Raw genomic sequence first — 19035 nt, 5'->3', positions numbered from 1 at the left:
AATGCAGAGAACCGAGAATTTCCAGAGAGAATGGCTTCTTTTGGGCTCCGCGCAAACCTTAGGCCAGCGTGGCGATAGCGACCGCAGCTACCTGCACCCGAGGAAAAGGAGCAGGTGTTCCCAACCTTTCCCAGCCAACTATAGCTTTGCCTGCCTTCCCCTTTCCTTTCCCGCCGCTTTGCAACGCCTCGAACTCTGCGCTCCTTGCAGGTCTGCCCAGGATTTTCTGGTTCGGTTGTAAAGTAAGCCAGGCAAGTCCAGAGGGTTTTGCTGGGCATGCTCGAACTCCACCCGCCGCGCCGGAGGAGGGACTAGCTCCGCAGAAGCGGAGAGCAGAAGGATGCGTGCGGGTGCCGTTTTGGGTTGGCTCCTACGGCTGTCTTGGGCAGCTCAGCAGGGCAGCGTTTCCGGCAAGGGAAAGGCAGCCACGCGGCTTCTGCAAGCCCGGCCGCTGAGTTGCCGCGGATATCCACGCGGATTCATGGCTCGGGCTCAGTACGACACGGAGCAAAGGGGGCGGCTGCATTCGGCCGAGTTTCGCCTCTATTTTAGTAAGTAGTTCCCGGCGGTGGAGAAGAACCCGCGGCGGAGGCCCTGGGATTCCTTTGGAGCGCGCCCGCAGGGGGTTTCCCCTGGCTGGTGACGCTTTTTGATGACGTTGTACGGACCCGTTCCGGTCTGTCCAATGGAACGGCGTTGAAGGCGGGTCTTTCTCTTTATTGGTAGAGGCATAATATAAGCAGGTCCCTTGAAGAAGTAGTTTAGGTGACTTTGGTCGTCTCTTTTTGGAGCGTTCTCCGCTTTAGTGATATGAATAATTAAAGTTCTTTTTTCAATCATTTTTTTATTTTTTTATATTCTTTATACATATCAATGCATGAATGGTGTGGTATCTGGGTATCATACATTTCAGTATACATAAACATAATCTTATTACTCCTAAATATTACATTTCTTTTATTTCATATTATTTATACATGCCTTTTATTATCAGCCTTCATTTCTAAACCTCCTTTCTGTCCTTTTGTACATCTTAACATATTAATATATAGTTACTATTCCCCTCTATTTTCTATCCCTATTTTAACTCCCCCCTTCATATCACTATAATAATCAAATACGTGTTTTTCACCTGTTTTGTTATTCAAGTTTCATTAATTAAATCAGAATTTCATCCTTCATTCTTCCAATTATTAAAGTTCTTCTATGTGAATCTTTGTTCTTCTGGTTGTTGTGTGGGTGTAAAATAGATCTCGGGGTTGACCCTTGTCTGCCTGGAGTTGTATGTTCAAATTTCACTACTCCTAGTCTGTGTAAAATGTCACATGTCAGATATCCCATGCGGCAGCTATATAACAATTTAGAGAGGGTTTTTTTGGGGGGGGGGCAGTGAAGGCTAATAATATTTATGCACTTCCACAGATTCCCTTAGCTGAATATGGGAGTGAATTCAGTTGCACAGTCTTGAACCTGATTGCATTTTCCTCGCCATTGTGTCCTGAAATGAAAGACAGGGCTGTGATATCCTTGGGAATAGTGTTGAGATACAGAGCAGATGGAAAGGCAAGACCGGTGGAAATGCGTATTATCTCTGATAATAAGGATGGTGCAGCACTTTAGAATCTGCCTTGATCCACAAGTTATGTTATCACTATCCATTCCTTGCTTTCAATTTTGTCAGGATGACTGAAGATCGGTTTGGATGTGTTTGTGGTTTCATCTGAATATCTAGCACCAGCCCTCTCCCTAAGCCTGGAGTCTAGCTTGCTATTCTAGACAAGACAAGAAATCATGGTACATTAAAGATCATTAAAGATTTGTTTCTACCAAGGGGTATGGGTAAAAGACTCAAGCTTGTTTTGCGTAATTCAATAAAACAGTGGTGTCTGAAAATGGCCAACATGTACATTTGAACATGTCTAATGTGTATATTTTAGCTAAACAAATAGTTTCTGCAGTTGAGCACTATGAGTTCTGTTAAGATGAAATCAGCTGAAATGATCCATTGTTTTTTTCTGTTTGCATATAATGTTATTTCCTCTTGCAGAGAACTCAAAGGGAAAATATATTTCTCCATTCCATGACATCCCTCTATTTGTTGACCCAAATGAGGTAATTAAATATGAAAGATATCCTTTTTGTTGAAGTACTGACTCTTCAGCACCCCCAAAAAAGGTGTGAATTAATCTCTGGACTTCTAGTTTTTAGTTTCTACAATCATATAATTATAATTAAAGTCTGATATCATCCACTTCTTAGGATATTATATGGCAAAAATTGGGTTCCAAAATATATTCCCATGTTAGAAAATGTTAGAAATCAAATGTATAATAGCCATGTCAGACTATTTTAGCATTACAGCAAATTTGTTTCCTTTTGCTTATATCAGCCAATGAAATATTTGTTTTGAAAAGCTACATTTTGCTATGCTGTAGTCAAAATAGTGGAGGAAAGGCAATTTATTTTAAAAAATCAGTAGTCCTTAACTTTATTAACACCTGTGCTTCTCCAATCTTTTCAAAACTACCGATTAAGACAATGTGCCTTGCCAGAATTTATCATCTGGCAGAAAAACATCTGTCAATCACAATTTCTCAAGACTCAGTCCAAATTTAGTTCCCCATATTGCCTGCACATGTCTGATATTGAGGCAAAGAGGGAACAAGTTTTGATGCTGCTTTGCTTTTGCCTGTGCAAGCCCAATCAGCTTTCAATAAATTCTGCAGCCCCATCTAAGTTGCTGGTGATCACAGTTTGAGAAATCTTGGTTTCATCATTAGGTGATTCTGAAAAGATACTGTTTACTACAGATTTGATGTAAGCAAACCTTCCTTCGTTTTAACTAAGTGTGTTGTAGAAATGCAGCTGCTGGGAATTATAGACCATAGTTCATAGCCTAATGTCATGTGTAAATCTAGTCATTGTTGAACATACTACCTACTAATATATACTACACAAATTATGATTTGTGTGACTTGTAAAAAGGATAGCAGACTTAATTTTTTAAGGTTTGAATCTGATAATTTTTGACAGACTATTTTGCTTAGTATCATAATTGAGATCTGCATATTTATGAATGAGCACTGATTCTGTATTGATTTCTTGCACAGGATGAGGAGGTTCCTTCAAAACGGTCAAAGAACAATGGAAGTGAGGTACAATTGTAGACCATTTTTTAGATTATTTATAATGTGATTTGTGAGTAAGAAATTTAGAAGATGATTATTTTCTATTAAAGCTGAGCTACATTCTACAGCTTATTCCATTTCATGCAATAAAATATGTAAATCTGAGTCTTCTATCTTTAATTAAATGAAGTTATGATTATTATAGAAAGTTATATGGATTATGAAGTTAGATTTTTATTATTTTATTTTCCAATTATTAAGTTTTGTGCATCACCTTGGATCAATGGAAGTAAGTGGTAAACAAGAAATTATAATCATTTCTTAAATTCTGTAACCTCTTCAGTGGTACCTATTGTTTGGAAGAATAATGGTGACTTCTCTAGTTTTATACAAGAGATCTCCTAGGCATTTTGTGTGTCGTAGAAATGAAGAGAAACCTTTTCTGCTCATTCTTTCGTTCTTTTTGTGTATGTGGGGTGGAATAGAATTGTAAGAGTATTCATCCTGTCATCAATCCATTGGAACCCAATTCCAATTTTGTTGCCAGGGTAATCTGTGGTGATATTGTGCTTAATACACATCAAGTACTTGTGCATTTATCATGCCCAATATGATCTGATGCCCCACTTTTGTTCTCAATATTTGTTTTCATAAAAAGATTAATAGCTGAATTGTTCAGAAAAATAAAGTCCATGAAACAAGGCATTGTTGTCTCTTACTGAACCCTGGACATTATATAATGCAATAGAATATTTAATATATAAATTACATGGAAGGAAAAACCCCTTAGGGACAGCTAAGTTTTCTTTTTGGTTGTATCCCTCTACTTCAGGGGTGTCAAACTCAAGGCCCACGGGCTGGATCCAGTCCATGAGGTGCTCAGATTTGGCCCGAGAGGCCGCCCTGGAAACAGTGAAGGATCTGCCCATAGTGTTTCCGCCAGCAAAAATGGAGTTTGGGAGGCCCCTGTGTGGTCCTTCCAAGAGCCGTTTTTGCTGGTAGAGCGCTGCAGGAGGCCGTCACAGCCGAAAACGGAACCTGAGATGGGTGCCCCCAACATGAGTTATGTTAGCTGGTGACATCGACCCAGCCCCTGAGGTCAAATTCTGATGCAGCCGTCAATGAAATTGAATTTGACACCCCTGCTCTACCTTGCAAACTTAAGATGTGACTCAGAAAGAGAGAGAATCATTTGTCTTCTCTAGATCTATAGAAAAAAACAGCTTTTGCTGGCAGTACATTTTATATCTTAACCTGTTTTGGTATTTTTGGTATTTTTTTTAAATGTTACTTTTCTTTATTTTTCCTACTAGGTTGTCTTTAATATGATTGTAGAAGTGCCTCGATGGACAAATGCTAAAATGGAGGTAATTTGGAAATTTTTACTCTAGAAGATTGTAAAGCAGCTTCCAAATAAAGGAAGTAAAAGTTGCGACAAAGCATTGTATGAGCATCCATTCATAGTGTCTTCCAAATATCAGAGGTTTGTCTTTTTTTAAACAGATGCCCTCTTAATGTCTTAATAGAGGTTCTTATAAACTCTGGTGTTTGGACTTGGAAAGCAGCCGTACAAGTTGAATGAATATCCTTTACATTTGTATCCAGTGCTTGATTGGCATGTTTGACTACTGTATATTTGAAAGAGGAATCTTCATGCGATTGTTTCTTCCTAGACATAGGAAGGCATCACATTTGGGGAATCTCTTTGAAGTGTTTGATGCTGCTCTTCTTTATATTGAACACACAAACAGCAGATAGCTTTTGAATTCCCTGCTTGTCTGTTATGAGTAGTGACTACACATGGGTGGTTCAGTGGCACGTGAGAAGCTGTATGGTATTGTTCTTCCTGTGCACAAAATTTTAAAAAAAAGTGTTGTTCTGGAACAAGGAACAACCAATCCCACACAAAATATTTTGGCAGGTTATTTTGAGTAAGTCATGTTCCAGTGGAACATTACTGAAAATATTTCCAATGTCCCTCTACAGAGAACAATGGAAATTCAAAATTTGCTTTCTAATGAAATGGCTGCAAATATAATGGAGTGGTAACCTATGCTGAGTGCTACTTACCTCCAACCTATGGGAAATTGCTTTTAAAAAAAACCTTTAATATTAATGATACAATTTCTCCTCAATTTCCCGTTTATACTTCCCATCCAGTTTCACACGACTGAATAGTCCTCTGAACTCAGAAATTAACAATCTATTGTTATTTCATGTTCATCGTGCTGAGTAAGTCTTCTTCCAAATCTCACCCTAAAGTTCTCTTTAGCATTCTACTTTAATATTCTAAAATTTTAGAAACTAGAATAAGAAGAAATCCCCATCTGCAGATCCATGTTTTTTTCTTATGTTACAAATTTTGTCTAAGTATTCTGTTTTAATCTTCTACTTTTAGAAATTAACTAAACTATAAATTGAAATATAAAGTCAGAACTGTGTTGAGTTTTTTCAGTATGGGAGTAAATAGTTCAGCCATATATTCACAATCTCTCCCAATTTTTCTCCATCCTGATTTATATTACCTTCAGATTGCCACCAAGGAACCAATGAATCCTATTAAGCAAGATGTAAAGAAAGGCAAGCTGCGATATGTAGCAAACATTTTTCCTCATAAAGGGTACATTTGGAACTATGGGGCCCTCCCACAGGTAATGTTTTGGGATTTGTTCATTTAGGGAATTTATAAATTGGGAATGAGGGCATGTTCTGCAACACCGCAGTCACAATAGAATTGAGTTCAAAATGGAACATATACCTCAGAATACTGCTGTCTCATTATCAGAATGGGAAAAGAAAACTTTGGGTATAAACTGGATTTAGTCCAAAGTATTTTTTGCAAGATGCAGTATAGGCCAATTTTTTTGGCATATAAAAAAAATAATGTAAAAAAGAAAATGATATCTTCTTCAGCCTTCTTGAGCTTCACTCCTAATTTTATTATTAGAATGATATAATAATTTGAGATTTAATTGGTATTTACACCTCAAAGTTGATAGATCCCTTGTGTTGGCCCAGTTTCAGATGTATGCAGGTCTGCAGTTCTTAAGAGTTTCAAAATAGTGCAAAATTCTGGGAATGGTAGTCCTGATGTATCCAGAGGATGCCAAGATTTGAGAAGACAATTCCAACTTCCAACTAATCTGGAACATAGAATCTTTGACCCTCTGGATCAGGGGTGGGTTTCAACCGGTTCGCGGCGGTCCCTGCGAACCGGTTGGTCGCCGAACCCGGAAGTAAGTAACTTCCGGGAACGGCGAAGGGGCCGGCCGGCCGCCCGCAGTCCTTACCCGGTTTTGACGAGTTCTGCGTTTCCACGCATGCGCAGGACGCATACAGCGCCTGCGCGATCGTCCAGGAGCAGCTGGAGCGTCGCGCAGACGCTAGTACGCATGCGTGCACCGCACACGTGCACGAGGACACCGCCGGCCCCGTTCCAACCGGTTCGGTTGGAACAGGGCGAGAAACCCACCCCTGCTCTGGATGCTTTTGAAATACAACTTATAATAGCATAGAGGTCTGGCATAGAGGACATCAAGTCCAATAATCTTCTGGTCAGTGCAGGAAACCAGATTAAAACATTCCTGATAGATGGGTGTTTTGTCTCTCCTTGATAGATCCAAGAGAGGGAAGCTCAGCATTTCACTTGATAACATTTTTACTGTTAGAAAATTTTGCTAATATGTAACTGGAATCTTCCTTCCTATAACTGAAATCCATTATCCGTTTTTCTACACTTTGGCCTCAATTCTCTGGGTGACAACCCTTCAGATATTCATTCAAGTATTTAAAGAGCACTAGTCCTCTCCTTGCCTCATCTTTTCTCAAATATAGACATACCCAATTCCTTTCAAAAGACTTAGTGACAGCTTCCCTGATCATTCTTATCACTATTTTCTGAATTTGTTTCAGTTTTCCTGATTTTTTTTAAATGTTATGCTCAGTACTAATACATTACTTGACACTGAGCTGTCAATCAGAAAGGTCGGCAGTTCAGGGGTTCGAATCCCTAGCACCGCGTAATGGAGTGAGCTACTGTTAATTGTCCCAGCTTCTGCCAACCTAGCAATTCAAAAGCATGTAAAATGCAAGTAGAAAAATAGGGACCACTTTGGTGGGAAATTAGCAACGTTGCGTCTGCCTTCGGCGTTTAGTCATGGCAGCCACATGACCACGGAAACGTCTTCGGACAGCGCTGGCTCTTCGGCTTTGAAACAGAGATGAGCACCGCCCCCTAGAGTCAGGAATGACTAGCACATATGTGCAAGGGGAATCTACCTTTACCTTTAGTCCTTTCTGAAAAGTGGAATCTATATTGTATTGTAGTTTTTGCAGCTGTGTCAGATTGCTGCATTGTGTTCATCATGAAGTGACATGAAATTTATTTGAAAGCTTAATTCTTGACAAATCTAAAAACTGACTTGGGAAACCAATTGGTAACCATTTTGAAAATGTCAACAGATTTTGCAACCTGTTCTTACTTTTCCAATTATCGATGTCAGAATGATGGTCTATATCAGCTCCTAAAGAACAGGAAAACATTTGTCTTTCCCCAGTAATCTGGTCTTTAATACTGCTTTAGATTTGTTAAAGTTAAGATAGAAAGAGATTTGCTCAGGCCATTGTCCATGAAAATGTGTACTTATTCAGTCACAGTTGGCATTCCCTGACTCTATTTCTGTCATGCTCAAGCTGAAATTCTCTTCTTTAAACCAACTTTAAACAAATATCTGTTAGAACACCTTTTTTAAAAAATATGACAGGTAAAATAACAAATGAATAGTTCTGAGTTGTTTGTTATATTTTTATCACTCTTTAAAACAATAATTTGGCCATTATTCAGTTATGCCAGGAATGGTAATGTAGAAACATTTGGAAGGCCACAGGGTTTTCACTATTGCATAAACGTATTATAATAGTGTATCATTTTCAAAGAATGTAGCACACATTAAAAAAAAAACTTGACCCTCCCTTCTTAGAATGCCAGTAATGTGTACAAATGAACAAAGCAATAATAACCAACTATAAATGGTACCGTTTATTTCCCTTTTTCCTCCCCTACAGACTTGGGAAGATCCAGGGCATACAGATGATAATACAGGATGCTGTGGTGACAATGATCCCATTGATGTTTGTGAAATTGGTGCCCAGGTCTGTTTGAATTACCACAGAAGCATACTTTAGTTGTTTCAACCATTTGTTTCCTAACATAATGATAAAGCTTGTCTAGGAAAGTTGCTGGTTATCTGGTTCGACAACTGGACACAAGTTTCCAGACAGTTAGTTCTTGGTTTCTCAATGAAACCTGACAGGAGAAGTCTTTGAAACAAGATGGGTAGATTAGAATATTGCAGCTAGAATAAAGCCTCAAACTGATTGATTGCTCGCTACAGTGCAAAAAGTAAACAACAATTATATATTTCTTAGGCTTGAAATGCCTGGCTATTTAGTGGGTCATTTTGTAACTTGAAGCAGTTGAGATATCTTTATATAATGACCTTCTCTAGCCTCAGAGGGGCAGATTCAGGCTTTATTCCTATGATTCAGCTGAAATATAAAACTTTGGTGCAGCGTTATTGTAGAAAAATATCGCCTGTCATAAAAACACGCAGTATAGCCTTGATACTAGAATGCTCTCTCCTCCAATTATGTTTTCCTCCAGAATGTTCTTCCTGTCTCTCTTCGTTCCCCATCCTACCTCAACCTATTTTCAGTTCTGTTCCAGCTGATTTTCCACCTTAAATAGCGTCTTGGAAACAAACAAATTGTGCAGCCTCTTCTATGTTTTAAGGTTCGGACACTTGGTGAAGTTGTTAAGGTGAAGGCCCTTGGAATTATCGGTCTTATTGATGAAGGAGAAACTGACTGGAAGGTCATAGCTATCAGTGTGGATGACCCCCATGCTCAGAAAATCCATGGTATTTAATAATAATGAATAATAATAATCCATTTTGTCTGGTTGAAAAACCCAATCGCTCTGGTTTCTCCTTTTAGGGGCTTTGGGATATGGCTTTCTGCAGGGTGCTAAAGATTGCTAATTAAATGATCTCAGCTTGCCACCACCACCTTTAACTGCATGAATCCTTTGGGGGAATTTTTCTGCTTTCTCTGACCTGTAAACCACTCGGGGCTTATCTCTTCTCTGATTGTTTCCTAGGCAGCATTTCCTCCCTCTTACTCCAAAGTCATTCCTATATTCCAGGGATGTCAAACTTGATTGCACTGAGGTCCCTCGTGTCGGGGGTGCCTGTAGTGGCCAGAGCACTCTGCCAGAGAAATTAGGCTCCTAAGCTCCGTTTTTGGCTATGATGGCCTCTTGCAACCCTCTGCCAGTGAAAACAGCTTGGGGGGGGGGGCTACATGCAGTTCTCTCAAGCTCTGTTTTCACTGGCAGAGGCACCAAGGGGCCTTTGCTGTTTCCAGAGAGGCCCTTTGGGCCAGATCTAAGCACCCCACAGGCCAGATTCGGCCCCAGGGCCTTGAGTTTGACACCCCTGCTATATCCCATTACAGTGGACATCCCTTCCATATGGTGCCTACCATACCTACAGCTCCATTTGATATTTTACTTAAAAAAATATATTTCAGTTTGAAAAAGCAACTTTTAGTGACCATATTCTTCTGCAGGGAAGAGACACCCTTTGGAAGGGTTGACGGCTGCCCATGGCCTTTAGGTTTAAGTAAATGATTGTATGCCAAAAAGTAGGATAAGGAAGTGGGTAGGATGACAATCTCTAATTTTAACTTGAAATAATGATTACCTGTGACTTTAATGATTTACTCCCCATATATGCACTTGGTTTGAAGGCAATTTTTGCAGAGGTTCTTGGGAGTTTGAAAGCAAACAAAGTATTTAGTCTGTGTATACCGAGCTGGGTCTTCTGAGTGATTTCCTGAATTACATAGATTAGTATTAGCAGATTAGTATTCATTCCTTTGGTTGGAGAGATGCTTTTCTGTTCTAAATCAGTATCATTAATTGGATTGACATACTAAAGCCGTGATGGCGAACCTATGGCATGTGTGCCACAGGTGGGACACAGAGCCATATTTGCGGGCACAGCAGCCCTCAGCTCTGATGTGCTGGCCAGCTGATTTTCGGTCTTCCGGGGAAGGCTGTTTTTGCTCTCCCCAGGCTTCAGGAAAGCCTCCGGAGACTAGAGATGGTGAAAAACAGGCCCAGCGGCCCAACCGGGAACAAACTTCTGGTTGGCCCATTGGGCCTGTTTTTCACCCTCCCCAGGCTCCAGAGGCTTTCTTAAAGCCTGGGGAGGGCAAAAAACGACCCAATGGGCAAATCAGAATTTCATTCCCAAACTTCCTATTGGGCCGTTTTTCAGCCTACCCAGGCTTCAAGAAAGGCTCCGGAGCCTGGGGAGGGCGAAAATCACCTCTCTGCAGGGGTCACTCATGCATGCATGATGGGTGTCGCTTGCACATGCGCAGGTGGGGGGACACATGCACACACACACACAGAGTTTTGCCACATCTTTAGAAAAAGGTTAGCCATCACTGTACTAAAGTATACTTAAGTTCAGTGTGTTTTATGAACTATTGTGATTTTATTGCTTAATACGCTTTGTTTAAGTAACGGACCATGTTTAGCTCAGACCATTCCACAGACTATGGCTGAACAAAAGGTTGCTGCATTCTGTGTTTCACAATAGATGTTTTTTAGATGTTTTAGCTGCTCTGGCTTCTTAAATCCCTCGCCATGGAGACAAAAATAAGTGGCTGTGTCTCCAATCACAACTTTAGAACACTGAGCTTTTTAAGGAAAGATTTGCATTACAAGGTGCTTAATCGGTAGCCAGGTTATCAAATTTTCCAGTCTGCTTCATCCAATCTATCTTCAATTTGTATAAGAGCCTGTGTGATTGTTTTTATAATCCAGTGTAAGCTAAATGCATTCAACAATTACTGAATTACATTCAGAATTTTTGTATGATATTCCTGTATGTAACGCTCTTGTGTAAGCAGAGGATTAAATCTGTAACCCATGCACTTGGGTTTTCATGAGCTCACCCATTGAAATATTTATGACAGATTTATTGCCGTATTAGAATCTTGTACATGTATATTTAGAATGGTGGATTTGGAAGAAGCTGTTAATTTTTTTTAATGCGTTTTTAACCTATTGTAGATATTGATGATGTCAGGAAGTTTTTCCCGGGTTACCTTGAAGCTACTGTTGACTGGCTCAGAAGATATAAAGTCCCAGATGGGAAGCCGGAAAATAAGTTTGCTTTTAATAGCACATTTAAAGACAAGGTGAAAAATTGCTTACTTTAAAATGATAAACTTTCTTTAAGAAATATTTATTCTCTGGATTAATGCTCTGTAAAATCGTACAGAATTCCAATCAAGAATATGTAAAGAAGCCATTACTGCAAAATGTTTCATAGTAACTCCGAAATATTTTCCTTCACTTCAAAATGTCATGAAGGTACAAACAACACTGTTCTTTTGTCAAAATATCTGATGTTTTTTTCCCCATCTAGATTCTTTTGAAGCTTTGATAGCCCTATCAAATATGAACTAAGTCTTCTCTAAAAGATCTTCTTTATTACAATTTGTAATCTGAATGCAGTCCATGTAGCATCTGAGGTCTCACTGTGGGATATTCCGTGACAAAATGATCCAGTTTTAGCAGTGCTGTTTTTTTTACTAACACTTCCCTCCCCTAATATTGGAATACAAGACCTTCAGGAGTTAAAATCTTCCATTTTCTTAAAAGACTCTGAATTTTTTTTTTTTTAAAGACCAAAATCAATCCATATAGAAACATCTTCAGATATTAGCTTGTTGGGAGATAAGAGTTTTAGCTTCTGCATTAAAAAGAACATTTTGGAAATAATGAGGAATAACGTAACCTCCCCAGTTGCAGTAATTTTCTAAGACTGCCCAAGGAAAATCTGGTGATGTCCAATTTACAGTGCAACTTCAGTACAAGTGAGTTTGGGGCTATCTCTGGTCTTCAGGTAGTTCCTGGAGACTAAAGTTCTCCCTACCCACAAACTCACTTGGTAAGATATCTTCTGCGACTTTCCTTAAAGTTTGTCCTTTATGATTACCAGTGTTCTTGACTGTGGTGGCGCAGTGATTATTGCAGAATGCTATATTGCTAACTCTGCCCACAGCCAGGAGTTCAATCCTGATCAGATCAAGGTTGACTCATCCTTCCATCCTTCCGAAGCTGGTAAAATGGGAACCAGATTGTTGGGGACAATATGCTGACATTTATAAACCACACAGAGAGGGCTTTTAAAGCACTATAGTGCAGTGTATAAATCAAAATGCTATTGGTATTTCCAACTATCCTTTATCCTGAATCGTTTGGGGAGGAAAAAAAAACCCTTCTGGCTCCAGTCATAATCTGGCTCTTCTGTGACCTTATTTAGATGTTTTCCAAGATTTCCAAGATATCAGCCAAAGAGCTGATATTTTTAACTTCAGCATATGCTGAGCAGCTTTGCTTTAAACACAGCCAAAACAAGAACATAATTCATGAGTTTTTGTCACAACAGTTTTTTTCCCCAAAAGCAGTTTTTCAAGTCTGAAAAAGCTAAGCAGAGTTACTTTTTCCCAGATAAAGTGTAGTCCCCACTGATTTACTTAAACCACCATAATATGTTCTATTGTTATGGAATGCACATTATATTTATTGAAATTTTCTTCCCCCATTTCTATCTCATGATGGTGAGAAATGCCAGTTACCTATATCTGAAAGCTTTGAAGTTTGAAGGTCAAGTAGAAATGCTTAAACAAAATTTCAACATTTACTTCTGTCTCTTCTCCTCTCAATGTTGTTTTAAATAGGCATTTGCTTTAGACATAATCAAGTCCACCCACGAGTGCTGGAAAGCTTTGGTTCACAAAAAGGCTGATGGAGGAGCCATAAAATGGTATGCATCTATTGTGGTTTGGTCAAAATCCAATTTGACTATCTGTCATGTGCCCAGATCACAATCATGTGATCACAGGTTTTTAATAAAAGACTATGTAAACCATACAGTGCAGTGCAACAGGGCCGTGCGTCCATCACATGAACGTGCACAGTACGCATGCATACACGCGCAGCACGAGCATGCATATTTACTGCCCATGATGCTCTGCGATGTCTCTGCAACCCTCCAGCTGCTTGGCAGAGCATCACATAGGCGCCGTATGCTCTGTGTGCATGCGCAGAAGCCCCGAACAGCTCAAATACAGGTAAGGAGCGCGGGTGGACAGGTGGGCACTCCATAGCACTATACCAGAACAGTACCTGGTGCTCCCAGCAGGCACCGATACACCCGTACCGGGGCGTACTAGTCATATCCCAACACTGGTGCAGAGATGCCCAGTTTAATCTATAAACTTTCCATGTTAGATTGGACAAAATATCTCAAATCCTGGACAGCATTTACTGTTCTGCACTCTTATTTTGTTCTTTTCTTATTTGTGCTCTAAATAACAGTTGTTTTCCCTACTCTCCAAGTCTTAATAATTGTATTCTCTTTCCAGCACCAACCTTCTGGTGGGCACTAGCCCATACTGTTGCAACGAAGAAGACATCCAATCAATTGTGCAATCTGTAAGGGAATTTATACATTTTTTTTTCTCCTTTCCAGTCCCCTTTTCAATATTGGCCATTGAATGGAAGCACAGGCAATTGAGAGTTAATGCTGTTATAATCTAAAATGCTAGCTTGGAAATTAAATAGCAGATGCAGGTTTCTCATGATCTTAGAAGCTGAGGTCAGTTTGGAAAAGAAGGAAACAGAGAGGAATATGTAATAAGTCTTAACAAATTTTTTTGGTGCAATATAAAAGACATTTTCCCATTTTTTAAAATCAACATTCAACAATATTAGATTCATTGTTATCTTTAAAAGTAAAACAAGAACTAAAATTGCACATGCCTGCTTATATCCTAAAACATTCCCACACATACACAACCAAAACTGCAAATGGTGATCTGTTTACAGTATAAGTTAACTTTGCATCAGTAAAGTTAAAGTATTTTTCAAAAACATTCCCAGCTGTTATGAAAAGCTCCCTTTTAACTATTAATGAACTGCCAAATGAGCTGCCAAAAAAGCCAACACAGTTCTAGGCTGCATAAACAGAGGGATAGAATCAAGACCATGTGAAGTGTTAATACCACTTTATAAAGCCTTGGTAAGGCCACACTTCAAATACTGCATTCAGTTTTGGTTGCCACGATGTAAAAAAGATGTGGAGACTCTAGAAAGAGTGCAGAGAAGAGCAACAGATAAGATTAGGGGACAGGAGGCTAAAACATGAAGAACGGTTGCAGGAACTGGTTATGTCTAGTTTGATGAAAAGAAGGACTAGGGGAAACATGATAGCAGTCTTCCAATATCTCAGGGGTTGTCCCAAAGAAGAGGGAGTCAAGCTATTCTCCCAAGCACCTGAAGGCAGGACAAGAAGCAATGGGTGGAAACTAATCAAGGAGAGAAGCAACTTAGAACTGAGGAGAAATTTCCTGACAATTAGAACAATTAATCAGTGGAACAACTTGCCTCTAGAAGTTGTGAATGCTCCAACACTAAAAGTTTTTAAGTAGATGTTGGATAACCATTTGTCTGAAGTGGTGTAGGGTTTCCTGCCTAGGCAGGGGGTTGGACTAGAAGACCTCCAAGGTCCCTTCCAACTCTGTTATTCTATTCTATACTACTCTATGCTATTCTAATCTATCCTATAACTAAAACACCCATTTGATGCACACAGACATTTCAGTTGTGCAACTGGAGGAAATGAGACCTGAACTTCTTTACAAAAGAAAAAAAAAGTTTTGGGATGAGCTGGTTTCCATTTGGTTTTTTTTCACAAGAGCGAATCTTTAAAAATGGTTTCTGAAATGGCCTAAATGTGTTCTGTTTTCAGGGCCAATTTTCTAACTTTTTGAAGAACTTTTAGTCTTCAACTTTAGGAGCCCACCCAATACTAGTATGAAACTGCAAACCACACATCCAGGATCCAAAATACATACAGCTGGTGTTTGTTTTACTGCACAGATAGGCTTTTGTACTAATTATGTTAAACTGTAATTTCAAAAGTGAGATGAAGCTTCAAAGGAAGCAGATTTTAATATCATTCAAAGAAGACTATTTAAAGAAACAAGCTACAACAACACGAGAATTTAAATCCCAGAAGGACAAAGCTTCCCTGTCACCAGGTCATTTTTATAAGGCCATTTTTCGGGTCCATCCTGAAATTATTTGCAAAGTCTTTAACAGAAGCACTTAGTTCCTCTGGGATTAAACCCAACTACATATAAGTAAATTGATTATATTTTCCTGTATATTTATCTCCCTAACTTTTTTCTCTTTGCTATATGGAGCTTTAACCTTCAGATTTTAGATTATATCAATTTTTTGTATTTTTGTATTTACAGCACATTGCATTTTACAAAATAATTTATTTATTTTCTGTAGGCTCCACCACTCGTGGAAGAGCCTTCTGTTTCCAAAGAAGGTGAGAACTATTTTCAGCTTATTTAAATGTGTTCCTAACAAGTACTTAAACAATTCATATTGAGTTTTAAATGATTTACTGTATAAATTTGCTGCTATATAGAGTACGGTAATGTAGATGCTGAAGTATGAGCATATCTGTGCATGTCTGTCCTGGGCCCTATGAGCTCTCTGACCCCTAGGGCAGTGGCCCCCAACCTTTTGGGCATCAGAGACCGGTTCCGTGGAGAGAGCTTTTTTCCACGGACCAAAAGGGGCGTGTTTTTGCATGCTGCCTGCATCCTGTGGGTGCGTCTTTCCTTCTTTGTGTGGCCTGGTTTTTGCATGCTGCGGCCCGATGCCAGTCCATGGACAAGGGTTTGTGGTCTGCTGCTGTAGTGTATCATTGTCTCTCAGCAAAAGCTAACCTAGAGAGCTATTGAGATAAAAACAGAAGGGAGAACTTGATGCCTTGAGCAACTGGAAGACAGGAACAATTACATTATTATTGTTGTTGTTGTTATTGTTATTATATACTTTATTCATTAAACATGAAACTCAGCCAACTGAACATTCAAAAATACATTACAAATACCAGTGACCGGTGCTAATGGTTGATACGGTATGCTGCCAGCATCCTAGGTATCAACCAAGTACTGTATTATACCTAATAATATGTAAATATTGTTGTTATTGTTATTGCTATTGTTATTGTTATGATTGCTGTTGTTGTTATTTTTATTATTTTTATTGCTGTTGTTATTGTTGTTGTTATTATTATTTTGTGAGTTTGTGTGTGTGTGTGTGTGTGTTTGTGTGTACCAGCATAACTCTTGAACGCCTTGAGCAATTTCAACCAAACTTGGTACACAGATTACTTATTCTCTGGAAACAAATACTATGTGGGAAGCGGGGAGACACCCCTAACACCCCTTGGTGTGTGTGTTTTGTTTTAAGATACAGCGTGTTGTGCCTTAAAATGACTTCTACTGTACTGCCTTAAAATGGCTTCTGTACAGTGCTGTGGAGTTGCCATGGTAACAGCTTCATAGTACTCCACAAGGGGGCTCCCTCTAGTAAGGGGGAAAATCCAACATTAGAAATTGTGGTGACATTCATGGAAGGAGGGTTGGGATAAATAAATACCTGGGCAGCGCCAGGTTATCAGCTAGTATTCTATAATTATTAAGAAGTAAATCACTGTGATTTCAGTGAGATTCTTAGTAGAACACAATCTCTTAAGTGTACCTAGCATGTATATGTGTAAATCCAAAGGTATTTCTTAAGATTCTTTCTTTACAATTACCCATGGAATAGTTTAGCATTAGGGATGAATAGAAAAGTTCACATTCTCATCCACCCATGAGGTTTTTTTTTTGTGTGTGAAGATATTATTTATTCCAATTCATTGTGATATTTTCAGCAATTATTCGTATACAGTAACCATAGTGTGAGAAATATAAAGTTAGCATTTAACAGGATCTATGTATCTTTTTAAAAATTAAATAGAGCTTTGTTGGAGTGAGTTAAATATTCAGAGACTGTTTTGCTGATGGAATGTAGCCGTTTCAAGAATTAATGAACGTTTACTAACTGAAGTTTCAAAAGTGATTTTCCTGCAGGCTTTTAAAACAATTAAATTCCTTGTGATGTTGTTCTTTTTGTGTTATCAAGCGTGTATATATATGTGTGTGTGTGTGTGTGTTGTATTTGTGCTGATAAACACTCTCTCTCTCTACCTACCTACCTACCTATCCCTCCCTCCCTCCCTCCCTCCCTCTCTCTCTCTCTCTGTATATATATATATATATATACACATTATATATATATATATATATATATATATATATATATATATATATATATATATATATATATATACACATACATACATACATACATACATACATACATACATACATACATCATACATATATATATATATATATATATATATATATATATATATATATATATATATATATATATATATAATTTGTATGCACATGGTAGAAACTTCAGTGATTTTGATGGGATTATTTTTTTCAGTTGGATAATTCTGTCAAACATGCTAAATGTCTGGAGTGCAGCACCCAGAAGCTGCAGAGCCATTGAATGCCTTATCTATATCCAGATGCCACCCAGATGTGTTCACTATCAATACACATCTGGAAAGTGATGACGTTAGGAAAAAATGGGATGAGCAGCATCTCAGTAGATATGTTATCAAAATGGAAAGTGATACCAAATCTCATTTTTGGAAACGTTACCTTGTATTCAGTTTTGTTTTTGATACTGATACAGTTGGAAATATTTATCATTTTGAGGCATACGTTTAAGGGCAAGTTATCAGCAACTAGACATATGTTGTATAATGTCATGAGCTAGAATAGAGAAGACCAGTTTAGATGATAGAATCTAATACTATCGCAAAAGATGTAGAAGATATATGTATATGTAACTTGGGAGTTAAATACCATGGCAGAAGAATAATTTTCAAATTTGTTCTTGTTTCCTGTTACTTGACTAAACAAAGAAAATATAAAAATAAGGGAAAAGGGGAAGAAAGAAGAAGGGAGAAGGAAGAGGGAAGGAAAAAGAAGAAAAGGAAGGAAGGAAGGAAGGAAGGAAGGAAGGAAGGAAGGAAGGAAGGAAGGAAGGAAGGAAGATTATAATGAGAGTGAGGTCTGAGGGAAGTCCTGCCTTAGCACTTGGCCACCACAGGTGCCCCTGATATGAGTGACATCAAGCTGGCCATGGCCACTCCCATCCCCAGCCAGCCCTACACCCCCAACCCTCCAAGGTCAAACATAACCCTGATGCGGCCCTCAATGAAATCGAGTTTGACAGCCCTGCTATAGAATAACTGATTTGGATTTTGAATTCTTATAATCCAAACTTTGTTAAGTGTTGATAATTAATTATCATTTCTTATCTTAGTTGATAGATGGCATTTTCTTGGACAGTGAACATTACTGTTGTCTGAAATCATCTACAAGATTGTACAGTATACCATTTGGCACATGTGTGCACACACTTCACTGAAGAAATGGAAATGAAGCCACCAATGACTGGAATCTATTGCACTGTAGATTTTCTGTCCTGTAAATAAAATGGATTTTTACAATTTTCCTCTGAATTGTATATTATTAATGGATACAACTCCATAAATAACACAGTAACACAAACTGTTGACACAGTTTGTGGACCACTGTTTTAGGTCTGGAATATGAATAGCAGGATACTAATATAAATAAAGCTTTTTTAACCATGGTTTATGAATAAAACACAATAGATTGGTTGCTGCAAAGTGTTAATGAAAAACTTCAGAATTCTTATGATTTGTATGAGAGTTAAGCAGCATTTTAAATCTTAATCACTAGAATAAGGGCTTCTTGTGAACTATTATTAGTATACATAGATTGTATTATAACTACAGTAGAAATG

General features: G+C 38.5%; 1 protein-coding gene across 1 annotated transcript; it reads left to right on the top strand.

The window, feature by feature from the left end:
* Positions 1-300: 300 nt before the first annotated feature.
* PPA2 (inorganic pyrophosphatase 2) lies at positions 301-18719 on the top strand. The gene is made up of 12 exons (XM_087724176.1): positions 301-551; positions 2048-2112; positions 3111-3155; positions 4442-4495; positions 5660-5779; positions 8193-8279; positions 8920-9046; positions 11272-11399; positions 12948-13033; positions 13635-13704; positions 15571-15610; positions 18529-18719. The coding sequence occupies exons 1-12, from the start codon at positions 341-343 to the stop codon at positions 18555-18557; spliced, it is 1062 nt and encodes a 353-aa protein (XP_087580302.1). The 5' UTR covers positions 301-340; the 3' UTR covers positions 18558-18719.
* The last annotated feature ends 316 nt before the right edge of the window (positions 18720-19035 follow it).

Source organism: Thamnophis sirtalis, unplaced genomic scaffold (assembly GCF_051295495.1).
Source record: "Thamnophis sirtalis isolate CommonGarterSnake01/CBP01778 unplaced genomic scaffold, rThaSir2_p1.2 scaffold_10, whole genome shotgun sequence".
Taxonomy (NCBI): domain Eukaryota; kingdom Metazoa; phylum Chordata; class Lepidosauria; order Squamata; family Natricidae; genus Thamnophis; species Thamnophis sirtalis.
This window is presented reverse-complemented; position numbering and strand designations above follow the sequence as displayed.